The sequence below is a fragment of the Oryctolagus cuniculus genome, chromosome 17, assembly GCF_964237555.1.
Source record: "Oryctolagus cuniculus chromosome 17, mOryCun1.1, whole genome shotgun sequence".
NCBI classification, from domain to species: domain Eukaryota; kingdom Metazoa; phylum Chordata; class Mammalia; order Lagomorpha; family Leporidae; genus Oryctolagus; species Oryctolagus cuniculus.
The window spans coordinates 6,639,658-6,666,353 of NC_091448.1; the positions used below are offsets into that span (position 1 = coordinate 6,639,658).

The following is a 26,696-nucleotide window of genomic DNA, read 5'->3' on the forward strand; positions in this document are numbered from 1 at the left end:
GAGAGAGACAGAGAGAAAGGTCTTCCTTTGCCACTGGTTCACCCCCCAATGGCCGCCGAGGCCGGCGCACCGCGCTGATCCGATGGCAGGAGCCAGGTGCTTCTCCTGGTCTCCCATGGGGTGCAGGGCCCAAGCACTTGGGCCATCCTCCACTGCACTCCCTGGCCACAGCAGAGAGCTGGCCTGGAAGAGGGGCAACCAGGACAGAATCCGGCGACCCAACCGGGACTAGAACCCGGTGTGCCGGCGCTGCTAGGTGGAGGATTAGCCTAGTGAGCCGCGGCGCCGGCCGTAAAGATTTATTTGTTTTACTTGAAAGGCAGAGTTACAGAGAGGAAGAAGCAGAGGCAGAGAGAGAGAGAGAGAGAGAGAGAGATCTGCCCACTAGTTCATTCCCCCAGTGGCTACAACGGCTAAAGCTGGGCCATTCTGAATCCAGGAGCTTCTTCCGGGTCTCCCACATGGGTGCAGGGGCCCAAGCACTTGGACCATCTTCTGCTGCTTTCCTGGGAACATTAGCAGGGAGCCGGGTCAGAAATGGAGCAGCCGGGCCGGCGCCGCGGCTCACTAGGCTAATCCTCCGCCTTGCGGCGCCGGCACACCGGGTTCTAGTCCCGGTCGGGGCGCCGGATTCTGTCCCGGTTGCCCCCCTTCCAGGCCAGCTCTCTGCTGTGGCCAGGGAGTGCAGTGGAGGATGGCCCAAGTGCTTGGGCCCTGCACCCCATGGGAGACCAGGAGAAGTACCTGGCTCCTGCCATCGGATCAGCGCGGTGCACCGGCCGCGGCGGCCATTGGAGGGTGAACCAACGGCAAAGGAAGACCTGTCTCTCTGTCTCTCTGTCTCACTGTCCACTCTGCCTGTCAAAAAAAAAAAAAAAAAAAAAAAAGAAATGGAGCAGCCAGGACTCAAACCAGCACCCATATGGGATGCCGGCGCTGCGGGCAGTAACTTAGCCTGCATGCCACAGCACCGGCCCCTATTATTATCATTTTTAAAGATTTATTTTTTTATTTGAAAGGTACAATTACAGAGAGAGGGAGAGACAGAGAGATAGAGAGAGATCTTCCATTTGCTGGTTCACTCCCCAGATGCCTGCAATGGCCAGGGCTGGGCCAAGCCAAAGCAAGGAACCACGATCTTCCACCTGGGTGGCAGGGCCCGGAGACTCCTGCTGCTTTCCCAGGCACATGAGCAGGGAACTGGGTCAGAAGTAGAGCAGCCAGGACTCGAAACAGCGCCCTAGGGGATGCCAGCATTACAGGCGGTGGCCCAACTTGCTCTACCACAATCCTGGTCCAAGAAATACTATTTTATAAAGACAAAAGACATTCCGATAGTTACAGCTCAAGACTGCAAGCTTCCTTGGTCTTTTTGTCTCATCTCTCTTCTCCGTACTAAGAACACCCTTCCCGCACCCCCAGCGTGGTCACCCCCCTCCTCCGTCCCATCAGGACGCACTCCAGGTTCAGATGGGTGACATCGCAGGCGGCTGCCGTGGACTGCTTGCAGTCCGTCTGATGCCTGGGGTCTGTCCCGCTGCGGGTGAACTGCCTGTTAGTGCGCTCCAAAGTCTTTGAAGTATTTTCTCTCCGTGTAATTTTGCCACAGCTCACCGCACGATTGGGTTCGTTTTCTTCATCCTGTTTTCAATGTTTAGGGATTGATTTTTTTTTTATTTAATTTTGTCCTGTAATTACAGAGACTATGTACACAGCTCCCAAGACAGATCTGCAAGGAAAATCCCGAAAAAAGGGCACCTGCAGCCTGTTTCCCGCAGCCCGTGTTGCTTGTTTGTTTTTCCCGGTTCTACAAGCCGGTTTGTGCACATAAATAAGTGTATCCTGTCTGTCTCTGATGAATGGAGCTTTCTACACTTTCTCCATCTTGCTGTCCTTTAACAACACTTGAGGGTGCCCAGAGATCCTTGCTCCATGTTCTCACCCATATCATAATTCATCTCGCGGGTCTCCCGTGGCTTAGCCAGCCAGCCTCCTCCCGGTGGCATCTGGGTCGCTTCCAGCCTGTTCCTGTAACCGGCTTTTTCAGGGGATGGCTTTGTACGCACATCTTTTTGTATTTTCACAATGGCTTTTGAATAGATTCTTCACAATGAGATTGTTGGGTGAAAGGGTAAATGTGTACATAATTTTTTTTACCCCTGCCAAATCCCATTAGGGCTGTAGATGTATCGTCTACATCTTTTCATTTTCGTCTTAAATAGGACGTGTATTTACATGAGTTGAAAGGAAAGCAGTGTAATAAATAAGTAACAGCGCACAACCTGCATCACACTCCCATCCCCTGGCTGCCTGGTTCTCCTCCACTTAACCCCCAGAACCTTCCCCCGTCACCTAACACTGCTGTTGATTGCTTACCTAGCTTGTCCAAGGTGTTCTATGTGAACCCTTGCAGAGGCAAACAGAGGTGGGGAAGGAGAGAGAGACAAAGCTCCTGTTTCCCACTGCAGTAGCTGGGGGATAGTAATTCTGCACACCTTTCTCACCTCTGGCTGTGCTGCCGGCACTGGGGTAAGAGGCTTCCCTCTGAGGCCAGCCGGGTTGCGATCCCTGCTCCCCGGGATAGCCCGAGGCCCAGTGGCTTGCCCAGGGTCACACAGCAAGTGACAAGGTTTGGGGCTCACCTCCCTGGGCCTCCACTGTCTCAGGGGGAGTCGAACCTGCGTATGGTGCTCCTTCTCTTTCATAAACCTCAGCCTCTAGGGAGCCCAGTCCGCTTAGAATCCGAGACCAGCGACCTTCTAAGGTAATCAACAGTGATGCCTACTAACGAGAAGGCACAGGGGCATCGCGGGGAAGCCCTAACTTCACACTGTGTGTGCCTTCGGGGAAGCAGAGGGGTCATCCGTGACCTCACAGCCCAGAGATCTGGAGCCAGCTCCTGGCGGGCCACGCATAAACTGCTCCACCTCCCAGCACCTCGTTTTCTTCTTGGTGACCGCACAGGACAGTGATTTCCTACCCAGTCCACGATGTGGCCATCAGGTGGGAGTGGCCAGGGCGGGGCTCACCCCACGCCCATGTGGGGAGGGGCCTGTGTGTGTTCACTGGGCTCATGAGGCCGTCTAAGCCTGCCCGCAGTCCAGCTCTTGTAGGGCAATAAGACATGCTAAAGGCAGTATTCTCTCTCGCTCGCTCGCTCGCTCTCTTGCTCTCTCTCTCAGGCTTCTTATTCCTAAGCTCCCTCCTCTTCCCACACAGCTGGGAAAGTACAGGTAGCTCACATCCCATCCTAAATCATTTGAGGCAGCCATGGGAAGCCATTGCCCTGCCACCATCTTGTACCGTGGGATGCTGAGGTCAGCCACCCTTCCATTGCCCCAGATATGTCCTTCCAGGCCCTGTGTCTGGGCAAGGCCTGGTGCCACTGTTTTAAAGCACCTCTCAAGACACCCTTTTTCCATATTTAAAAAAAAAAAAAAAAAAAAAAAAAAAACAGTGGGGCTGGCCCTGTGGTATAGTGGGTAAAGTCACCACCTGCAGCGCCGGCATCCCATGTGGGCACCAGTTCTAGTCCCGGCTGCTCCACTTCTGATCCCGCTCTCTGCTATGGCCTGGGAAAGCAGTGGAAGATGGCCCAGGCCCTTGGGCCCCTGCACCCATGTGGGAGACCCGGAAGAAGCTCCTAGTTCCTGGCTTCAGATCAGCACAGCTCTGGCCGTTGAAGCCATTTGGGGAGTGAACCAGCAGATGGAGAACTTTCTCTCCTTTTCTCTCTCTCTCTCTCTCTCTCTCTGCCTCTCTCTCATTTGTAAACAAATGAAATCTTTAAAAAAAAAGTAGTGATTGTCATTGGCCTAAGCCAGATAGCGTAATATTTACCCATATTTTACACTTGCTTGGGAACACACCACACAATTAATTCTAACGGCATAATTAATTCAAATTTACATTAATTAAATGAAATGAAAACATTAAACTTGTTTCTTAATCTACTCCAAAGAAGTTGCGCAATTTAATTGCTGTGAAACAAGATAAGCAAAATAAGGAGGATATTTAACATACTTATTAAATGCCACTTAGTATTTCTGATTAGTATTTTTTAGGGTCTAATTAGTGTCTAATTAACTTGCTATAGGCTATCTTTTCACAATACCAATTAAATTTCAAAACATCCTTTATAAACACACGGCCACCACAAGGAGAAGATTAAGCATTGTTACAGACGGGAGTTAATCAGGAAACATAGGGGTGCTATTGTTTTACAACTATAAATACCCACGCTTATTGAAACGCATCAAGTGTTGCTTTTCACCATTAATTGCTGGTTAATCAACTTCAGATAAATGAGGCCAGCTGTCATTGTTGGCGACAGATGCAGGACCCAGGAGACAGGAGCAGGAGGTGAGAGAGCAGGGGGCTCAGCCCCCCAGGTGGGAGCAGTGTGCGAGGTGAGAGAGGAGGGGACGAATTTCCGGGTGGGGGGTTCTTGCCCTCGCCCACCCACTAGGTGGTATTTTAGGATCAGAATCCTAACTCTGGCAATGAGTGTAAGGGGATACAAGTTACCCACCTGCTCAACTTCCTGGCCCCATAGGAAGTGACCCTGGGAGAACTCCAGGCGAGGCCACCCAGCCGGTACAGAGACAGGTGTGCACGCCTCAGGGCCCAACTCTGAGAACCTCGTCTTCCCCTTAGCTGTGTGGCGTGGAGTAATCACTCAGCCTCTCTAAGCCTCCGTTAACTCCTCCCTGAGATACAGGGCCAGCCTAATGAGCGTACAGCCTGTGGCGTCGTCTAGGACCCTGTACTTGGCAGGGCCCTGAGCCTGGTTAGACGCTCCACTGCTAGTATCTTGGTTTTATTTTTTATTTTAACTTTGAGAGACAGAGAGAGAACTCCGCATCAGCTGGTTCCTTCCCCGAATGCCTGCACCAGCCCCCTGGCCGGGGTTGAAGCCAGGAGCCGGGATCTCGGTCCAGATCTCCCATGAGCCATCACTGCTGCCTCCCAGGGTGCATGTTATCGGGATGCTGGGGTCGGGAGGCAGAGCTGGCACTTGACCCCAAGTGGGACGTGGGCCTCCTAACCACGGGGTCAGAGGCTCACCCCTTGACATTCTGAACAGCTGTTGAACAAAGAGAAAGGCCTTCTATTTCCAGTTTGCATGGACCTGCAACTTTGTAGCTGGTCCTACTAAAATGCCTCCCTCCCCGGGTCTCTGTGAGAAGAGTTTGGTAAGCGCTGGCTCATGGGATGCACCCAGCACCGTTCTTACATGGAAGGGTCACCAGGAGGGACTGTGTGTCGCCTGCCCTGCCTCTCCCTTCTCTGGGAGGAGCCTGTAGGAAACAGCTTGGCCTCTTCTGGAACATTCTCACTGGCTTCTCCCCCAGCTGATCGCCTGGGAGCCGGAGCAGGAAGAGGAGGTTACCATGGTGACCGTCCGGCCCAACTTTCAAGACAGCATCCACATGGGCTTCGTGTCCGGCCTGAAGAAGTTCACTGACTACTTCACCTCCGTGCTGTGTTTCACCACCCCCGGAGACGGGCCCCGCAGCACCCCCCAGCTGGTGCGCACCCACGAGGATGGTAGGCATCGCCCAGCCCCCACCCACGGCCGGCTGGCCGGCGCTGCAGGCAGAGGCGGCCCTGGTCTTGGCTCCTGGGCCCGGGCATCCCTGGGTGGCCGTGGGCTGCCTTGCAGACGGTGGTCTCTCTCTCTCTTTCTCTGAGGCTTTAACTGGCATCGGGTGGGGTGGGGGGTCCTTTTGGGGTACAGTGCCCGGCCCTGTGGGACACCTGAGCTTCAGTGACATCCTGGACACCTCGCTAAAGGTCAGCTGGCAGGAGCCAGGAGAGAAGAATGGCATCCTCACAGGTAGGTGTCGCGGTGTCCCTGCACCAGGGTGGGACGGGGACAGGTGCGTCAGCTGGCCCATCCCCCTGTCTTCATTTAGTGCCATGCAACCCCCCGGCCAGCCCCCTCGTTCTAGCACACGGCACTGGGGAGGCCTGCAGCCCCTCTGCTCTGTGCCACATCCCATGGTCTCCGGCCAGGGTGCCTGGCTCTCCCCTGCACTCCCCACACCAAGTCGGTGTCCCATGGAGGTGACGCCTGTGGCCCCGGCTTCAGCAGTGACCCCCCCACACCTCCCCCGGCCTTTGTGACTCTGTTGACCAAGTGAAAAAGTGAGAAGTAGGGCGAGGGTCAAGGCTAACTCATGGTCCCAGCCAAGCTCACTCCACTGCTGGGGTGTTCTCCCCAGGGTACCGGATCTCCTGGGAGGAATACAACCGAACCAACACCCGCGTGACCCACTACCTGCCCAACGTGACCCTGGAGTACCGCGTCACGGGCCTCACCGCGCTCACCACCTACACCATCGAGGTGGCTGCCATGACTGCCAAGGGCCAGGGCCAGGTGTCCGCCTCCACCATCTCCTCGGGGGTGCCTCCAGGTGGGTGCCGCTCTCAGCACAGGACTGCTGGCCTCTGCTGTGCCCCTCAGCAGCCTGTGGCTGAGGCCTTGTGGTCAGGGATGTTGGCTTTCTACCCTTCGGGCCCTCGCTGGCCCCGGGTCCTCCCCACGACTCCAGGTCTCTGGGCGAAGACTCGGTGGGCTCACTGCAGCTTCCTCCCCCAGCCCCATCGCATCTCAGCGTCCCCTCCCTCCCCCACCCCGGTCCACCACAGCCTCCCGTGGTATCTGGAACAATGCTCACTGGTACCGGAAGTCCAAATGGGTCGCTCAGGGAGGTGGCAGCAGGTGGCAGGAGCAGTCTTGGGCCAGACACAGAGAGGGAGCCGGGGTCTGATCCCAGCACTGTACCTGCCCAGCTCTGTGCCCCCGAGCAAGACGAGGCTGTCACCCTGTCTCCATTTCCCCACCCGTGTCCACGGGGAGTTGGGCTAGGTGACCATGTGGCCAGCATCCCTCCTCCCTGTCCTTGAGGGCCTGAACCTGGCCCGTGCACCACAGCCATAAAGAGTGACGTTGATAGGCACAAGGGGACTTCAGAGAGGTGGTAGAAAATGGAATAAAACTCAAGTTCAGGAGCAGGTGCTTGGTGCACCAGTTAGCTGCCACGTGGAATTCCCATATTCCACCTCCAATTCCGGCTTCCTCCTTAGGCTCCCCCTGGGAGGCAACAGGTGATGGCCCGAGTACTTGGGTCCCTGTCACTCACATGGGAGACCAGGATTGAGTCCCAGGCTCATGACTTTATCCTGGTCCAGCCCTAGGAATTTGGGGAATAAGCCAAAATTCTTTATATCTCTCTCTCTCTTTTTTTTGGGGGGGGGGAATTTATTGACTTATTTGAAAGGCAGAGTTACAGAAAAAGAAGGAGAGACACAGAGAAAGAGAGAGAGCCTCTATGCACTGGTTTACGCCCCCAAATGGCCACACAACAGCTAGGGCTGGGCCATGCCAAAGCCAGCAGCTTTTTCTGTTCTCCTGTGTGGGTGCAGGGGCCCAGGCAAGATTGAGATATCTTCCACTGCTTTCCCAGGCACGTTAGCAGCGAGCTGGATTAGAAGTGGAGCAGCTGGAACCCAAACTGGCAACCCAAACTTGACTTTAGGAGCCTCAGGTTCCTGGTGGGAAAACTCCAGCTGCCCCCGTCCCCACCCCACCCCAACCCCAGGCTGGGGAGCGGCGTGGGGGCCGGGCCTCTGGAAGGGAGGATTGATCCCGCTTGGTTCTGCGGAGCCACATTGGGCTGGCTCAGCCTTCGTCAGGAGCGTCCCAGCAGGTCCCCACCAGCCCCCAAGGAAGCCCCCTGCATCTGCGGCCCCTGTTGCTTGGCCCTGGGAGCCGTCCCTGGCCCTGCAGGGTGCCTTGAGCCCCCAGATCTCTCGGGCTCCTGGTGTATGCACAGGTGCTCTGTCAGGCGCAGGAACACAGATTTTGTTGGGGGGACAAGAGGGAGGCCTTGACCTTGCTTCTCCAAGGACAAGTCTAGGAAAAGTCCCCTCTGTGCCCACAATGCCTATTCCAGGAGGGGACACTTCCTCCTGACCTCCTGCTCCAGGTGGGGACACATTGTCCCCTGACCTCCCACCTTATCCTCTTATTTTCCAGAGCTGCCAGGGGCCCCCACCAATCTGGGCATTTCCAACATCGGCCCCCGCTCTGTGACCTTGCAGTTCAGGCCAGGCTACGATGGGAAAACCTCCATCTCCCGCTGGCTGGTGGAGGCCCAGGTAAGGCCTGCTGAAGGGTGGCCCCACGGGACAGGCAGTGCCCCCTCTCCTGGCCTCGGGCAGCCCCCAGCTCTCCACCGTGTAGTGTGTATCGGTCTGCGTGAATTTTCACGCACAACCCTCAGTGGCCTAATACAGGTGCGTGTCCGCCTACACGGAGTTTATGTCTTGACAAACCCATCGTAAGTTGAAAATATCTTAAGTGGAAAACACAGTTAAAACACCTGCCAGACATGACAGCTTAGCCCCGCCTACCTTAACCCCGCTCAGAATGCTTGTTTACATCAACCTACAGCCAGGTATCTCAACAAAGTATCATATTAGGAATTAAGAGCCAGGAAAAATGTTAAAATTCAAAAAAAGTGGCAAATACGAGTGCATGTCGATTTCACAGCCTCATCCGACATCCTTCAGTCAGGCCATTGTGAGCTGGGAACCATCCACATGTCCCAGATGCCCACACCCGCACCTCACCTGAGCCTGTGAGCTCCCCACTCCTCCCTCATCCCTCCCTGGCCCAGGTGCTGAGCAGCTGGCCTAGAACCTGGCTGCTGGCCGCAGCCCCTCTAAGCCACCGGTTCTCAGTTTTGCCTGCACCTTTGACCTGCATCCCACCCCCCGCAGTCCTGATGCATGGTTGGCTGATTTGGGTGCCAGCGGGGATCCTTAGCCACACCCCAAATGTTTATGAGGAACTCGTGACAAGCCCAGCCACGTGGCACCACCCCCAGGATTCAGATGGGCTGGGTCTAGGGTCGGACCTGGGACTGCAGGTGTAACCAGCGTCCATTCGGTTCTAAACAGGAGGTCTCCGAGTCTCACTGGAGCCAAGGTCAAGGTCAAGGGCCCTGAAGGATGGGGACCCCTTTGGTGCTTTGCAGGAGTCCTGGGAGTTGAACCCGGACCCCTGTGGAAGGGCTGGCGTCTCCCCGGAGCTGGGGCTCAGGTCCAAGGGTCCCTCCCTTTTCCAGGTGGGCGTGATCGGAGAGGGAGAGGAGTGGCTGCTGATCCACCAGCTTGCCAACGAGCCCGACGCCCGCTCCATGGAGGTGCCCGACCTGAACCCCTTCACCTACTACAGGTAACCAGACACAGCCGGGGTGGGGGTGCTGCCCAGACCGGGGGGGGGGCATGGCCCCAAGTCCTGCCCTCACCGTCCCTCATCATCCTCTCCCCCCGCCCCCAGCTTCCGCATGCGCCAGGTGAACATCGTGGGCACAAGCCCACCCAGCCAGCCTTCTAGAAAGATCCAGACCCTCCAGGCGCCCCCTGACATGGCCCCGGCCAACGTGACGCTGCGCACGGCCAGTGAGACCAGCCTGTGGCTCCGCTGGATGGTGAGGCTCCAGGGGGGACCTTGACCCTCACCACCCCACAGAGCTCTCAGTGCCCCAGGGAGGGCCTGCCTCGGAATGCCGACAGCTCGCCACTCTTTTTTTGGAAAATGTATTTATTTGAAATGCAGAGAGAGAGAGAGAGATCTTCCATCCACTGGTTTATTCCCCAAATGGCTGCAACAGCCAGGGCTGGACCAGGTGGAAGCCAGGAGCCAGGAACCAGGAGCTTCTTCCGGTCTCCCACGTGGGCGCAGGGGCCCAAGCACTTGGGTCATCTTCTGCTGCTTCCCCAAGTGCATTAGCAGGGAGCTGGATCGGAAGTGGAGCAGCTGGGACTAGAACTGGCACCCACATGGGATGCTGGTGCTGCAGGCAGAGGCTTAACCTTCTATGTCACAGCGCCAGCCCCAAGCTCTTCACGCGTTACCGTCTTTTGTCCTTTACTTACCTGGGGAGGGGCCTGGGACTAATCCCAGCCAAGTACCCCCACAATCGGGGAAGCAGCCGATTCTCCCCTAGACCCTCCCTAGGGCAGCGTTCCCAGTGCAGGTCCCACAATCCCAGGGAGGCGTGGAGCGAACCAGAACTCCTAAACAAGTGCATGCTGGGAGCGGCACCGCACACCTCGTGGCTCCAATATCAGGAAGTACCAGCTGCACATGGCTTCCCCAGACCCATTCTCCCACGCCCTTCCTTCCTTTCCGTGGAAAACCACCCAGCGGCTGCTCCCGCCGTGGGCCAGCAGGACCGTGAGTCCCTTGCTGCCTTTCCCTTATGTGGACGGCCTTGTGAGAGGAGCCGTGAGGAACACGGTGCCACTGGCCCCGCCCCCGAACCTCCCCTCCCGGAGAGGCAGGAGCAGAGCCGCCTCCCCACCCAGCCCCTCCAGTCAAGTGTACCCTGGCCGGAGCCCCCCTCCCCCCCGCCCTGTCCCTGTGCTCTGGCCTCTGCCTCCCCCTGACTCACATTTCAAGGTCTCAGATACCCAGAGGGGAGAGAGTACAGTGTGCAGGGAGACCAGAGAGGGAGCAACCAGCAGTGGCTGTGCCGGGCAGGGCCCACGCCCCTCTCAGGCCCCCTTAATGGTGCACGGCGGCCAGTTAGCAGGGGAGAGACTGCATCAAGTCCCCTCCCTGCTCTGAAGCCCGTCCGTGGCTCCCCTAGTGGTCTCTGGCCAGCTTCAAGTGTCTGCGGAGGGAGGGGGTGGGTAGTGAGCAGTGAGACCAGGCCGAAGGGGAGGAGTGGGTTGCAGAGGGTCGCCCGCAGTGAGCTGTGGGATGCAGGCCCAGGAGGATGGCTGCTCCAGCTCCGGCTCTCAGCTCGCACCTGCTTCTGGTATGGGCTCCCTGCAGCATGTACACACCTCAGCCCCAGTTCATCCAGACTACGCTGAAGCGGTGAACACAGCCCTCCCAGCCTAGTCATAAGGCCCAGGAGAGAAATCTCTCTTTTCCCTTCAAAGAGACCAAAGAAGTTGGAGTCTGGATTCAGGGCAGGGGAGACAGGTGTGCAGACAGGGACTTCCAGACAGGGATGGGTGCCCCATCCATCCCTGAGCCCGCTTCTCCCAGGGCAGGTGCGAGCCGAGACCAGGACTTGCAGGCTGTTAAGTGGAATGGGCGGGTCACTGAGCGAGGGAGCTAAGCACGAGAGATGGCCAGAGTCCGAGGTGGCCACACTCATCGGTGGGTGGGACAGGCAGTCTCCGAAGGCCCCTGGAGAAGCCCCCGCTCCCTCGCAGGGCAGTGAATTGCCATGTGCACAATAAAGAATGGCCTGGAGTGGACACACAGGGAGGTGGGGACCATCGGAAATGCGGAGTTAGGGGCTGGCATCGTGGTGTAGCGGGTGAAACTGCCTGGCACGCCAGCATCCCATGTGGTTTGATCCTGGCTGCTCCACTTCTGACCCAGCTCCCTGCTAGTGCACCTGGGAAAGCAGCAGAAGATGGTCTAAGTGGTTGGGCCCCTGCACCTGCATGGGAGACCTGGATGGACTACCTGGCTCCTGATCTCTCTCTCTCTCTCTCTCTCTCTCTCTCTCTCTCTCTCTCTCTAACTCTGACTTTCAAAATAAATTAAAAAAAAAAAATAGAGCTGGGGGTGGACACTGACAGGTTGGGCCGTGGGCTGCCTGCCTGCGAGAGGGGCAGTTCTGCCCTGCCCAGGGCGGGCTGGGCTCACCATGGCTTTGCCCGCCCCTGCCCTGCTGCAGCCTCTCCCAGAGATGGAATACAACGGGAACGCCGACTCTGTGGGGTACAGGATCAAGTACAGCCGCTCGGACGGCCACGGCAAGACCCTGAGCCACGTGGTCCAGGACCGTGTGGAGCGGGAGTACACCATCGAGGGCCTGGAGGAGTGGACGGAGTACCGCGTCCAAGTCCAGGCTTTCAATGCCATCGGGAGTGGGCCCTGGAGCCCGACGGTCCTGGGCAGGACCCGGGAGTCAGGTACCCCCTTTGCTTCTGCTCTGCGGGCACCCGAGGGCCACTGTTCAAGGCCAGCCTGGGAGCCTGCCTGGGCTCAGCCTCCCTGCCGGGCACCTGCCACACCCTGGGATTGCTGGGGTCCCACCTCTGTGGGACAGCCAGGCAGGCTCAGCTGTCCCGAGTGGCCACGCCCCTGCCCCCAGCTTTAACCCTGACACCCAGAGAGCCTGCGATGGAGACTCAGGGAGAGTTAGCTCTCAGAACATTCCAGAAAGACAGCTAGCAGCTCCCAGGGGCCGGGCAGAGGGGGTCGCCCACAGGTCACGAGCCTTGGTAGACGGGCAGCCCTGATCATCCACACGTGGTCCACTGCCCATTTCAAAGCACAGGCAGCCTTCCTGGCCCCCACCCACATTGCTGTGCTGGTGGGAAACGCTCCAGGCTCCCCTGCTGTCAGCCCAAGCAGAGGATAGAGGCGGGAAAGGGCAAACCTGACACCAGCAGTGTCTGTGCCGCCTTCCAGAACCCAGGGATGTCACGTGTGATAATCTGCCCTAGGGCTGGCTCCTCCCCTGCCCCACCCCCTCCCACCTCCAGCTCAGCGCCGGGCCCTGAATGCCTTCTCTCCGCTCTGCCTCTCGCTCAGTGCCTTCGTCTGGCCCCACCAACGTGTCTGCGCTGGCCACCACGTCCAGCAGCATGCTGGTGCGCTGGAGCCAGGTCCCCGAGGCCGACCGCAACGGGCTGGTGCTGGGCTACAAGGTGGGTCTTGGGACCGGGCACAGCGGGGTCCCTGCACCCCCACCCCCACCCCGGCCTCGCCACCCCAGCTCCCCTGTTGTGGCCACCCTCTGGGCCTCTGCTTCCCTTCTTACCCAGTGGTCAGCATGACAAGGAAGGAGTCAGAGGTGTCCAGTGGGGCCCGGGTCCTTGGGGTGCCTCCCACTCCCAGGAGGCCACACTGGGTGTCCCCAGCCTCTCTGTTTGGGTTTCCATTGTCTGCTGGGATTCCCCATAAAACTCCACCTCCCTAGCAGCGGTTGGGAGGCGTGGCTCTCTGCCACTGCTAGCTGAGTGACAGGCCCCCTCTGGGCCCCCCTCCCACCTGGATGCACTCTAAGGAAAATTCCAGTCCGGTACTGAGCCCGCCTTGGTGTGCCCGGTCCTCTGGAATGCTAGCTGTGTCTTGGCCTGGTGCCTCCTTGGGGTCCAGCCACTCCCAGGAGCCCAGGTCCGCCCATCCCGTCCCCGCCCACCTGTCCCTGGGGATGAGTTCAGGGAGGCATGGGCAGGGAGCCGCCCTCACGCACGCCGGACCCTGCAGGTGATGTACAAGGAGAAGGACTCGGACTCGCAGCCCCGGTTCTGGCTGGTGGAAGGCAACGCGTCCCGCAGCGCGCAGCTCACGGGCTTGGGCAAGTACGCGCTGTACGAGCTGCAGGTGCTGGCCTTCACACGCATCGGCGACGGCAGCCCCAGCCACCCTCCCATCCTGGAACGCACGCTGGATGATGGTGAGTCCCTGTCCCCGTGGGCACCGCCTTCCTCCCAGTGCCCTCCCAGCCTCGCTCCTGGGGTCGCACCCTGCTCCAAGGCCAGCCGTGGTCTGTTTGTGCTGAGCTGTGGGGAGCAGGTGCCTGAGGGCTCCCAGCCCCACCACCCAGGATGCTAACGGCAGCCTGGGTGTCGGGGCGGGAAATGGAGCCATGAGGGCAGACGGACGTCCGATTCCATGTCCCGGCTGTTGCTCAGGACGAGCGTATGGGGCAGGCGCTCTGTGCATGCTTGGTGTTCTGTCTCCTCTGGGGGCAGGCTCATTTTGAGTAGAGTTCTAGGAAGGAGAAAGCCTTGATGTTTTCCAGAGCCTCCTGGTCCTGTGTGCAAGCCGGTGACCCCAGCCGGGCTCCAGCAGGATCCCTGCTGGGAAGTTCCCTACCCCAAGCTGACCGATTCGTCCTCTGCCCTCTCCTTCACGCCCTCCCCCCCATACACACCCACGTCCTACCCACATTTGCAGGGTCAAGACGAGAATGCAGAAGGAAGCCCAAATACCATATGTCTATACGTCCTGAAGTTATAAATCAAGCTAATGAACTGTTAAATTAAATACGTTCCATCCTCCTGCCTTGACAAATAGATGTCCCCTCCCCATGACCTGCAAGGCCAAGTTCAAGTTTAGAAATCTCAGGGTTTCTTGGCATTCAGTCCCAGTGTTTGCCTCCTACGCACACAGACACCCTGTCCCGTCCTCTGCCCGCCCTTCCTCTAGCCTGCACCGTTCCTTCTTCACCCACCCCTGCACAACAGCTACCCTTTGGCCATCCTGGGGTCCAGGGGTGCAGTCTGTCCTTGGGATGGTGGCTCTGGGCCCAGGCAGACCCTGGAAGAATGTTCAGAGCTGCCTGGACAGGGAATTCCAGGATCCTGGGGCAATAGCTAAACAGAGAGGTCGTGCAGGCTCGGGGGGCAGGGGGCACTTCCTGTTGCCCCACGGCACCCCACCCCATGGGCAAAGGAGCTTGCCCAGTGCAGGCCCAGGGCCGGCGCACCTGCCCAGTTCTGGGCGTGACCACAGACCCTGCGCCAAGGCCAGCACAAGGTCTCTGGCAAGTGGCACCCGCTTTGAGGGTGGACGCCTCATTCTGCCTTCCCTTCCTGCCAAGCCAGATTTGAGGGTGGGAGCCTCCTGGATTTCATTTTCACGACCCTGGTTCCTAACCTGGTGCCAGCCCCTCCATGCTCACTCACTCCGCTGCCTGGCCCTGTCTTCCTCCACCCTCCCGGCTGCCCCACCGGGTTGGACTTCGCTTGGTGGCAGCCTCACCGCCAGCCCCTTCCCTCTCTGTCCCCTCCAGTCCCAGGACCACCCATGGGCATCCTGTTCCCAGAGGTGAGGACCACATCTGTGCGGCTGATCTGGCAGCCCCCAGCTGCCCCCAACGGCATCATTCTTGGTAAGCCTGCACCTGCTCCTGTGCCTGGCTGCAGAGGGGAGGAGGAGGTGTAAGATGTAGAAGAGGCAGATGTCAGCCGAGGGCCTGAAAAGGACTCCGGTCTCCTAAGGACCACCAAGTGGCTTTGTGCTTCCAAAGGCCAAGGCCCCAGCCCCGCTGGCCATCTGGTAGACCTCGGCTGCCATTCCCACTGTGGTCAAGCAAGGGTGCACTAGCTGGCTCAGCACAGCCACGCTCACTGCTGGGAAAGGGGAGGGAGGCGTCGCCCGGAAGCTTTGTTTCACAGCCAGGGTTCCCCCAGTTGCATGAACTTGAGCAAGTCTGCGTCCCTCACAGACTCAGGCCCCTGACCTTGAAAAGGGAGGCTTGGATGACTTGTTGCAGGGCGCTCACGCACTCATTCGCCACCTGCCCTAGCCCTGGACGCATTGTGCTCCCCAGGACACAGAACAGCTGGGAAGAACGAGTGTTAGGAGCAGAAGACCCGGGCCGGAAGTCCCAGCTGGTGGTCTGGCCAATCCCTGCCTTGGTTCCCTCACTTGGGGCTGTTACAGGGTCATGGACACTGTGCTGCATGGTCTACAGTCTCCCTCGTGACAGCTGGGGACCAGGGAAGTTACTGAGAGGGTTTCAGGCAGACAGACCACAGCCAAGGTGGCTCAGGTGTAACACGCTCAGTAAGGAATGCCCCGTGCTTGGGGTGCTGGGGGCAGCCTGCCCCGCCCCCTAGCGCACCTGTCTCCCTCCCACCCCCACAGCTTACCAGATCACACACCGGCTCAACACCACCACGGCCAACGCCGCCACAGTGGAAGTGCTGGCGCCGAGCGCCCGCCAATACACGGCCACCGGCCTCAAGCCCGAGTCTGTGTACCTGTTCCGTATCACAGCCCAGACCCGCAAGGGCTGGGGAGAAGCTGCTGAGGCCCTGGTGGTGACCACAGAGAAGAGAGGTGAGTGCCGTGGGTGACTGGGGAGGCCTGAGGGGCAGGCCAGGGGGTGCTGGGGAGCAGTAGCTGTGGGCCACGTTGCCCTGGCTGCAGCGAAAGCCAGTTCCCCTCGGAAGCCATGGGCAGCACGGGGTCAGGCAGACCAGCAGAGCTGAGCCAGGTACCCCTCCCAAGGACCCTGCTCTGCTCTGGTTTGCTTTATTTTTTTTTCTGTAAAGATTTATTTATTTGAGAGGCAGAAGTACAGACAGACAGAAGGAGAGACAGAGAGAGAGGTCTTCCATCCACTGGTTCACTCCCCAAATGGCTGCAACGGCCAGAGCTGAGCTGATCTGAAGCCAGGAGCTTCCTCTGGGTCTCCCATGTGGGTGCAGGAGCCCAAGCACTTGGGCCGTCTTCCACCACTTTCCCAGGTGCATTAGCAGGGAGCTGGATTGGGAGTGGAGCAACAGGGACTCAGACCGGCACCCATACAGGATGCAGGTGCTGGTGACCATCTTCCTTCCTCTCCCCACCCCCTCCTGCCCTTGACCCTGTCCAGCCCCCTGGGGGACCCGGGTTGCAGCCTGGGGTCCCAGCCCTGAGCTGCCACCTTGCCTGACCCTGGTGGGTGTGGCAGTGAGTTCTGAGAACACGCGCCCAGGAGCAACCAGGAGGTCGAGGTTCCTGTCCAGGGGCAGTGTCTGGAGTCACTTCGGTTGTCACAGCACGGGAGCGGGGGACAGTGCCACTGGCATCCAGTGGGTAGAGGCCCAGGCTGCTGCCATGCATCCACAGTGGGGACCTCACCCCACCCAGAGAAGCGTCCACTCCAAATGCCTGACATTGGGGTTAGGAAACCGGCAGGGGAGGCCAGGGAAGTGAGGCTGGGGAGAGGCAAAAGCCGGGGGGGGGGGGGTGCTAGCTTGAAGCAAAGCCTCCCAGAGGGAGGCACAGGGCCCTGCCCACTCCATCAGGGACCAACATAGGCAGGAGCAAAGGAACTGGGGTGCCCGTACCCCAGGTTGGGACTAGGGCCCTGAGTGTGTGCATAGAGTTGGGGCAGGGAGGGGGCACCAGGCCCGAGCCCAGAGCACCTGCTGCCCCCCTGGGAAGGTGCAGCCCCACCTGGTCCAGGTGTCTGACTTCCCTCTGCTGTCCCCTCCCCCCCCGCAGACCGGCCGCAGCCGCCCAGCAAGCCTGTGGTGCGGCAGGAGGACGTGCGAGCCCGCAGCGTGCTGCTGTCCTGGGAGCCGGGCAGCGACGGGCTGTCCCCCGTGCGCTACTACACCGTGCAGACCCGCGAGCTGCCCAGCGGCCGCTGGACGCTGCACTCCGCCTCCGTGAGCCACAACGCCTCCACCTTCGTCGTGGACAGGTGAGGCGGGGCTGCCCCAGCCTCTCCCTCCGCCCCGCCCGGCTGGGACAGCACCACTGGGGTGGGCCCCGGGAAGGGGGCAGGGGAGTTACGAGACCCCTAGCTGGCTGCCTAGGAGACCCCTGTCCACTCGTCCCCTCCAGTTCTGTGCTAATGCCCCTCGTCCCCCGGTGTCTGCTGGGAGATGAAGTGGGGACTCAGAGAGATGAAGGGGCCGGCAGCCTGGGGTGGGCGGGCAGCGTGGCCAGAGCGGGACGGGCAGGTGCTTTTGTGACTGCGTAGTCCTCTGAGATGGGAAATATGTGGATACTTCCTGGGAACCATGGCTACAACTGAGCTAAAGGCTCCCCAAGCCTGCGCAGTCTGGGAAGCCTGGCCCCAGACCTCCCCTCCTTTACGGCAGAGCTCCTTTCTGGGCCTCGACGTTCCTGCCTGTATATTGGGTTGGCAGCCTGCCCTCTCTCCCCAAGCAAGAATGGATCGGGAGTCGTTGTGGTGGAGGCCTGGGGCGGGGTCTTCAGGGAATGCCTTGGTTCTTAACCACCTGCCCCCCGCCCCCCGCCCCTGCCTACCCTGCCCAGGCTCAAGCCCTTCACATCCTACAAGTTCCGAGTAAAGGCCACCAATGACATTGGGGACAGCGAGTTCAGTGAGGAATCGGAATCGCTGACCACCCTGCAGGCCGGTCAGTCTCTGCCACCCCTGGGGTCTCTCCCTGGGCCCCCCCTAGGCTCTGAGCATTGTCTCCTGGGGGGAGGGCCTCTGAAGGGCACCACCCCCCTGGGGGGCCCTCCAGCTCCCCGGGCAGTGCCCCACACAGGTTCGGGCCAGAAGGACCTCGGCTGGGGCCCCGGGGACTCAGACTCATCCCACATTCGAGTACCTTCCGCCTCTGAGACCCCACAAGTCTGGGGGGACGGGGAGGGAGGGTGTTAGGGATGCCGCAGCGGCTCGGGAGGTGCGTGGCTCGGGCCCTTTGACCTGCAGCACTGGGTCCGTGGGTACAGACGGTGAATCGGGCAGTGTAGAGTCAGCAGAACCTGTCCCCATGGGCCCCCCACCTGCCTGCCTCTCTCCACAGCCCCCGACGAAGCCCCCACCATCCTCTCGGTGATGCCACACACCACCACCTCCGTGCTGATCCGATGGCAGGTACGGCCCATCTCCTACCGGCCCTCAGACAAGCTCTGCTCTTGGGCCAGGATGCCACCTACCTCCCCCTACCCCGTCCCCCAGGGTGGTGTCTGCCCCCAGGGCAGGGAAGGCACAAGAAATCCATGTGTGGGCTTGTCGTGGAATATTCTTCGCACACACCAGGCAGGTGCTGCTGTCTCCTGCAGATGAGGCCCGAGACCCGGGGTGGGCACACAGCTTGTGAGCGGGCAGGGTCAGGTTTACTAACTTCAGGTCCATGGCGAGGCACTCCCCGGCCCCCCAGGGTCCCCATCAAGTCCAGCGGGAGCTGCACCACATCCAGGTGCAGGTGAACTGCCCCCTTCCTCGGGCCGCCTCCAGCTGCCCAAGCTGCTGGGCACTTCCTGTCCGGCCATGGCCTGAGGACCACCATGGGGAACCCCAGAGGCCAGGCTGCCCTCGGGTCTCTCCATCCTGGGCTTCGGTGGGTCACCCAGGGGCACCCCGTCCCTGTCGCCAGCCCCGACTCACTTGCAGCCCAGAGCAGGGATGGCCTTGCAAGACAGCGCGAGCGAGGAGGGTCCACGGGCTGGCCCCGCCCTCCCTGAACACGAGCCAGGGCGGCTGTGGACGATCGTGGCCAGACTGGCGAGGAGGTGCCAGGGGCAGGCAGGGAAGCAATTACGGAGCTCATAAAAGACTGAACCGTTTCGGCCGGGTTTTAAAAGAGCTGTCATAAAAAGCAGCTCCCGCCTTCTCCCCAAGTCTGCTCTCCAGCTCGGCTGTGGACGTGAGCAGAAAGCAAAGGACAGAGTGACTGGCGCTCTGAGGAGAGCAGCCCGTGAGGGCGCACTTGCCCTTGTGAGCTCGTGCGGTGTTAGAAAAGGCCAAGCAGCGGTGGCCGGGTGATCCGGGGAGTCGTGGGAGGCTGGTGTTGGGGACTGGGTTCCTGGATACAGAACAGCGTGGGGAACAGCTTCAGGTCTGAGTGCTGCTGTGTGATCACGGCCAAGGTCACTGACCTCTCTGGCCCCGTGGCTCTCACTCCTCCCTGCCTCGTGCACACAGATTCAAAGCTTCCAGCTTTATCAGGACTTGCGTTCCTGGCCAGAGAGACAGCTCTGTGCCTGCAGGAGGCATGCTGGGGATAGAGGGCGGGGCCTGGGGAGCTGGGTCCAGGGCCCCACCCCATTCCCTCCTCCTTCCTGCAGCCCCCAGCCGAGGACAAGATCAATGGCATCCTCCTGGGCTTCCGCATCCGGTACCGGGAGCTGCTCTATGAAGGGCTGAGGGGCTTCACGCTTCGAGGCATCAACAACCCTGGCGCCAAGTGGGCGGAGCTTACCTGTGAGTGACACCTGGGGGCCGCTGGTGACAGACGTACTCCCTCCCCACTTGCTGGACTCCTCTAACCTGAAGCCCCGCCCCCGTGTGTGTGCCTCTCTCCCCTGTCCAACTGCCCCATTCCGGCTGAGCACCTCCTACGAGACGAGACGCTGGGGGACACATCAGGCGCTGAGTGGGAAAAGACCCCTGCCCGCCTGGAGCCTGAAATAGATGTCGCCAGGGGCCACACCCAGCAGTGGAGGATGAGTTCCAAGAGAGCCCGAGTCAGGGTCAGGAATGGCCTCCGTGGCCTTGGCCTTGACCTTGGCTCTAACACTGAGGGTGATTCCAGGTTAACCAGGAGAAGGGCTGGGGACAGCCCAGCGTGTGGGAAGGGACACTGGCCTCTGCTGGTGACAGCCCCTCGGCTGCAGGCTAAGCCCCTGCTTGTCCCTGGGTGGAGTCAGCGCCCTGCCCTCGGGTCCTGGGAGTCCCGCCCGTCCTGGAGAGGGGAGTAGGAGAGCAAGGAGCCCGGAGAGGGGGGAGGATGCCCCGTGGAGTCATAGCTGCCTGCGGCAGAGGTTGGGGGACCGGAGGCAGGGAGGCCAGGTGGAGGCTGGAGCAGCGACGTCACAAGAGAGCAAAAGGTTGCCAGGTGGGGTGGGACGGGTGGTGATGTGTGAGGGGCACGGAGTCTCGGGGCTCTGTGTTGGCTCCTGGAGGGGTGAGGGCAGGAGGCAGGGGTGAGGTCGGGTCCCCGGGTGTGTGGTGGGGCCGCTGCTGTGCCCTCGATGCCTCCTCCCAGGGCTCACCCCAGCCTCCTGGGCCTGGTCTCCCTGCAGTCAGCAGAGACCAGGTGGGCCGCAGAAGGTGTCGGTAGGAAGACCAGAAAGGCGCTCATCCAACAGCTCCGTTCTGGCCGACTCGCGCTTAGAGCGCTCATTTTCTGTGTAGCCCAGCAGAACGTCCTGGTAGTGCAGTTGTCTGGCTCCTAGGAGGTCATCAACAACCCCTGTATTTCACGGCTCAAAACGAGGGAGCCGCTTGGGACCGGAGGACCCTCCTGAGCTGGCCCCAGCGATGCCAGCCTCCCAGGGCTCCAGCTACCCTGTGACTTCCGGCCCCCTTCCCTACACTCCCATCCTGGCCTCCCTCTGCCTGTTCCCCCCGCTGGGGGTCTTTGGGGGGCAGGGAGGGTGTCACACTAACCTCCTCTGTCTGCTGTCTCCCTGGCCCCTCCACCTCCCTGCCCCCCAGCCCTGTACTCCATGAGGAACCTGAGCCGGCCCGGCCTCACCCAGTACGAGCTGGACAGTAAGTCTCCTTGCATGGCGGCCAGGCCCCTGTGGGACAGGGGAGAGAGACCTCGGGACACCTGAGGGCTGTCCCCACCCCAGGGCGCTCAGGAGAGAACCTCCCTTAACACACGGGAGGGACTTTTCCCAATGGCACGGAGAGACAGGCGGTGACCTGGGAACTGAGTGTGGGAGGGAGGGGGGTCTGCAGCCTTGTGCTCGGGGTCAGTGGGGGTGATGACAGCAGGGCCACGCGGAAGCCTCCGGACACCACAGGGCAGGTGGGGCAGGCGACCTCCTCTGTACTGACCACAGCACAGTTCAGCCCAGCTCTGGCTCCCGTCAGACGCTGACATGCACCTGCCATCCAGGCTGTCCCAGGGGGGCCCGGTGCCCGTCCCCACAGCGGCACAGCCATGGCCTTGCTGTCCTCCTGACCCCCAGCCGTGGCCATGCCCAAGAGGAAACAGCGTGGGCTGGAGTCTAACTGGGCCTCCTGCATGTTCCTCCCCCACCAGCTGGGGGGATGGCCGCCCCTCTGGTTCCTGGGTGAGGGGAGCGCTCCCTCCCGCCAGGGGCCCAGGGACAGAGGGGAGAAGGGAAGGGACCGTTCTGCCACCCCCAGCAGGGATCCTGTCCCCCCGCCCAGGTGTCCAAGCCCATTTTCCAGTCCCAGCTCCCCCTTGCCAGCTCCTGCCAGGCGTCCTCTCCTGTGAACCCCAAGTTGAAGCAAACGTGGGGTGCCCCAGCCCAGACTTCACCTCCTCCTGCTGCTGCCCTGCCCTCCAGGGCCAGGTCCCTGTGTGAAAGAGCTGGGGCCCAGGGCCCAGGGCCGGATGGCAGGGGGAAGCGGACAGGCAGGCAGGGACTCTGGTCCCGGTGCCCAGGGGTCCCGTGGGCCCCCTCGGGCCTCAGAAGCATCGGTTTGAGCAGCGCCCTGAATGGTCGCCCCAGGCCAGAGCTCCGCCTCCCTCCGCTCCTTCCCGAACCTTCACCAGGGACTGGAACTGCAGAAGTGCTGTGCCCCTCCCCCATGTCACCCGCAGACCTGCGCAGGCAGGGACAGTGACCTGAGTGTGCCCCTCCCCCCATCACCCCCAGACCTGGGCAGGCAGGGACAGTGACCTGAGTGTGCCCCTCCCCCCATCACCCGCACACCTGGGCAGGCAGGGACAGTGACCTGAGTGTGCCCCTCCCCCCATCACCCCCAGACCTGAACAAGCATCGGCGCTATGAGATCCGGATGAGTGTGTACAACGCCGTGGGCGAGGGGCCCCTGAGCGCCCCCCAGGAGGTCTTCGTCGGGGAGGCCGGTGAGTCCCGGGGCCAGGGGCCAGATCCCCATCCCGCCCCCTTCCTCCCCGCCGAGTTCCCTCACCCGCTTGTCACCCCCACGCCCTCCAGTGCCCACGGCAGCACCCCGAAACGTGGCCGTCCACGGCACCACGGCCACACAGCTGGATGTGACGTGGGAGCCGCCCCCGCTGGACAGGCAGAATGGAGACATCCAGGGCTACAAGGTACGACGGGGTGCCCGGCGGGAGGGCAAGGGGCCCGCTGAGCGTTGGGAGAACCCAGGGTGACGGCGGGGAGAGGGCACTCTTGGTCTGCGCCGTGCAGGTGGCTCAGCTGTTTGACCCCGGGTCACAGAGGGATCCTGCACCTGGCACCAAACTGCTCCTAACCTGTGGGCAGAGGGTGGGTAAGGCCTGGCTGGCCCCGCCTCTGAGCAGCACACCCCTCCTCCAAGGGATCATTTAACCCCCTTGTTACCATCTTGATGCTAATTGGATGGCAGATGAGCAGAGCGCCCGTGTGTGGAAATCTCTAGGTTTGGGGTGATGGGTATTACGATAAGGGGCCTGATTCTGGGTCTGCCAGCCTGCCAGGGCTGGACTGGAAGCGCTGAGCACCTGATCACTAGAGAAGGAGGTGTGGAACCTGAAGGGTCTCCCCACCCCGGGGGCCGGAGCAGGTGGCGCACACAGCCGCGGGCCGGGCTGGCATGCACTGACTCACTCTTGGCAGCTGGGTGTCCCTCCAGGGGGTAGCCCCAGTGCCGTGGCCCGGCGTGGGGAGTATGACACGTGCAGGGGCCCCCACGGCTCACCTGGCCCAGCCCCTCCTCCCACACACAGGCAGAGATGAAGTCCCTGGATGGGTCTGGATCCGTAGCTCTGCCTTAAGATGGAAGCCAGAGGAAGAATCTCTCTCCATCTGGGGTAGGGGGATGGGGGAGAAGGGCGTCTCGCCAGCCAGGGAGTGCGGAGATGGATGGTGGCTCTGGAGCCTGGGCCCAGGAGCACCAGCTGGGAAGACTAAATATTGCACCCTCAGCATATGCTCCCAGGGAGGGAGCGGGCTGGGCGGAGCCAGCAAGGGTTCCGCAGCCAGCAGTCCGTCAAGGCTTGGGAGACAGACACGTTACTCTCCACACCCAGGAAGCGTGTGGGTGCACGGGCGCCGTGTATAGCACAGCAGATGCCTTGTGTTCCAGCAAACACCGGTCCGTTCCTGAGCCGGACGACGAGCGTGAGCTGGGGAGATGGCCCCGTAACCCACTGCTGTGGCCGCCCCGGGGTTCACGTGCACTCCCGTGACTGCCGCGTTCACACCCCTAGCCAGCGAGTGCGGCTGGGCTGAGCGGTGACGTGTGCAGGCAGGTGCATCCGTGCCCGGTCCGAGCTCTGGTCTTTCAGTCATTCGATGAGCTGTGTTTCTTGAGCAGCTGTTTTGTGGCCAGCATTGTTCTCGGGGCTGCGGGTAAAGCATTCGCGGGCGAACTGGACCAGGGCTGGGCCGGGGGCTGCCAGGGCTGCTGGGTGAGGGCTTGAGAGAGCTCAGGGCTGAGCACAAGCCCCGACGACCCCTTTTGAGGAGTTTCGCACTAAAGAGAATCGCCCAGCCAGTGGGGAAGCTTCAGCGACTCAGGGGCAGGAAGCTGTGGGGGCGCAGGTGAGAGGGACAGGGATTCTGCGTGCACACACGGGGTGGCCTTGGAGCAGCGGGGCAGCCGGGGGCAGGGGCAACAGAGGCGGCAATGCTGCGTGGGATTGCCTCAGTCTCCCCGGAGCGGGGTCCTCAACTAGGAGTGGGGATGGAGGCGGTGGGGCCTGTGGGAGAGAGCGGTGCCATCGGCCTCTGTATTTGCTGGTTCCGCTTTCTCGGGTTCAGTTACGGATCCAAAATACTCAAGGGACAGACTGCACCTGTACTGAGGTATACAGACTTTTTTTTCTTTTTGCAAGAAAAAAACTTGCTTGAAAGTTAAAAGTTATAGAGAGAGACAGAAGGAAAGAGAGAGAGATCTTCCATCCACTGGTTCACTCCCCAAGAGCTAGGAGATTCTTCCGGGTCTCCCACGCAGGTGCAGGGGCCCAAGGACTTGGGCCATCTTCCGCTGCTTTCCTAGACCATAGCGGAGAGCTGGATGGGAAATGGAGCAGCCGGGACTTGAACCAGCACCCATATGGGATGCTGACACTGCAGGCGGCAGCTTTACCTGCTACACCACAGCACCGACCCCTGGACTTTTTTTCTAAGGATTGCCCTAGCCACGCAGTATAAAACTGTTCACCAGCATCTATGATGAATGAGGCGCCAGTCGTCATCTCGGGACGGGAGTGGGTTCTATGCAGATCCTGCACCATTCGATGTTAGGGATGCGGGTCCCAGAACCCATCCCCCATGGGCACCAAGGCATGGGCAGTGAGTGGACGAGGGCCATGGGGCACTGTGGCCGGAGCCCTCTGCACCAGGGCTGGAGCTCAGCCAGGGGGCTAAGGTGAAGCGAGAGGCAGGGATTTGGCAAAGTACTCATGAGCAGAGTGAAGCAAGAACCCCGCAGGACAGGGTTGGGACGCGGGGTGAGCAGCTGACACACAGAAGCCTCCGGAGTGAGGGGTGGCACTGAGGACCTGCAGGGACGTCTCTCAGAGAAGAACAAACATGTGAACAGCCAGCGGACCCAGGAGGAGGAGCTCAGCACCGCCCGTCATCCGGGAAGTGCAAACCCAAACTGCAGTGCCACGTCACCTCCCGCCCGCCAGCACGGCTCCTACCCGAGAGATGTGGACACGCCACCAGCCGGCATGCAAATTAGCACGGCCACTATGGGAAGCAACGAGAGGGATCCCCCAGGTGACAAACGGCCCCGTGGTATGCTCAAGCACCCCCACTCCTGGACATGCATCCGAAGGCATTGACAACGAGAGCTGCAGGTACGTGGACGGCCACGTCCGTGACAGCCACATCAGTGACAGCCACTTCAGTGACAGCCACGCCTGTGACAACCACGCCCATGACAGCGTTCCTCACAATAGCTGGGGTGAGAACGCAACCCTGATGTTTGGGGAGGGGTGAATGGAGAAGAACACACACATGAACACGTAGGCACGCACAGGCGTGCACGCGCCGACACGGGAGGGCTCGTCAAAGAGAGTTCTTGAAAAATGCGAGGTGCGGGAAAAAACAGTGCGTGGGTCTCAAAACATTTTGCACCCAAATACGCAGATCTTGAATTTCCTTCTTCCGCGGGCGTTTTGAAGTGTCCACCTGCAAATCGAGTGCAGCCTTGTCGACGGAGACGGGGGCTCTGCCACGTGCAGCCGCTTGGGTGAACCGGAAGCCTCTGTGCTCGGCCGGATGAGGCAGACTCGGAGACAGACAGATCCAGGACGATGTCACTCACACGTGGAGTCTAAGGAGCAGGAGGGTGGTCGCGGGGGGCGGGGGGACGCAGGGAGACATCGGCCACGGGAGACACAGTTTTGTCTGCAAGAAGGGACTGAGGTGTAGGCTCCAAGCTTGCCAAGGGGTCGCTGTTTCCAGTAGTCTCACCCCGCACACGCGCACGCGCACAAGGTGGGGTGAGAAGTGCGCATCAGCTTGGTCCTGGGGACCGTGTCACACAGCAGGTGCAGGTCAGAAATGTCAGAGACACGGTTCCAGTGGGTCAGTTACACAGCGCGGCAGGAACGGGCAGGGGGCTGAGGACCATGGACGGGAGCTGGTGATCGCCCTGGTGTCGCCCCTCCGCCCACCCCATCTGTGCAAGGCAGCCATTCCCCCCAGCGAATATTCACTTCTTGGGCACCAACAGCGTGCCAGCTGTAAGCCCTTGAGGACCAGGGTCCCGGCTCAGCCCCTCTGTGCCCTTGGCACAGGTCTCTCTGACCACTGATGACCTGGGTTTCACCAAAGCCTGCTGCGTTCAGGACGCGAGAGGAGACGCACCTGCCGAGTGTGTGCTGCCCCGCCCAGCGGTCCTCCCTCCCACGGGCAGGGCAGAGAAGCTCCCGGAATCTGTTTCCTCTTCTGGTGCCTGGTGCTGACCCCACGTGTTCCCTTCACTGTCGCCTTGTATTTGGTCAGCTTCTCATCAGAGAACTCTGCCGGCCACCTCCGATTCCTGTCCGCGTGTTCTCTCTTGAACCCAACCCAAGTAGCCACGCCTGCGAAGCGGCCCCTGTCCAAGCCTTCCCTTGCCTTCTGCTGGCCGGTGATCAGAGCCCAGCCCCCTCCCGCCTGGCCTGGGACAGTGTCAGATGTGTGGGTCACCATCCTCCCTCCAACCACGGACCCTGGAGAGCCCAGGATGCCAGCCATGACCCTCTCTTCTGCTTCAAAGCGTGCACTAATCAAACACCACTGTGTGCCGGTGCCATCCGGATGTTCAGTGTTGGCCTTGACCTTTCACCTGGACACCAAAGCCAGCAGGGGCTGGGTTTCCCATGCATCGCCTTAC

General features: G+C 60.7%; 1 protein-coding gene across 2 annotated transcripts in view; it reads left to right on the forward strand.

Moving 5' to 3' along the window:
- The window catches only part of SDK2 (sidekick cell adhesion molecule 2), a 237,523-nt gene that overhangs the window by 186,729 nt on the left and 24,098 nt on the right, over positions 1-26,696 (forward strand). Inside the window, exons 19-36 of one of the 2 annotated variants that reach the window (XM_051825916.2) lie at positions 5,355-5,550; positions 5,741-5,839; positions 6,228-6,419; positions 8,045-8,166; positions 9,138-9,247; positions 9,353-9,503; positions 11,718-11,955; positions 12,581-12,696; positions 13,259-13,448; positions 14,790-14,888; positions 15,647-15,841; positions 16,994-17,195; positions 17,777-17,880; positions 18,277-18,347; positions 19,541-19,676; positions 20,913-20,969; positions 22,162-22,263; positions 22,355-22,470. In XM_051825916.2, coding sequence (XP_051681876.2) covers positions 5,355-5,550; positions 5,741-5,839; positions 6,228-6,419; positions 8,045-8,166; positions 9,138-9,247; positions 9,353-9,503; positions 11,718-11,955; positions 12,581-12,696; positions 13,259-13,448; positions 14,790-14,888; positions 15,647-15,841; positions 16,994-17,195; positions 17,777-17,880; positions 18,277-18,347; positions 19,541-19,676; positions 20,913-20,969; positions 22,162-22,263; positions 22,355-22,470 — 2,496 coding nt within the window. The remainder of the gene's footprint in view (positions 1-5,354; positions 5,551-5,740; positions 5,840-6,227; positions 6,420-8,044; positions 8,167-9,137; positions 9,248-9,352; positions 9,504-11,717; positions 11,956-12,580; positions 12,697-13,258; positions 13,449-14,789; positions 14,889-15,646; positions 15,842-16,993; positions 17,196-17,776; positions 17,881-18,276; positions 18,348-19,540; positions 19,677-20,912; positions 20,970-22,161; positions 22,264-22,354; positions 22,471-26,696) is intronic. The other variant, XM_070060373.1, reaches the window with a different exon arrangement.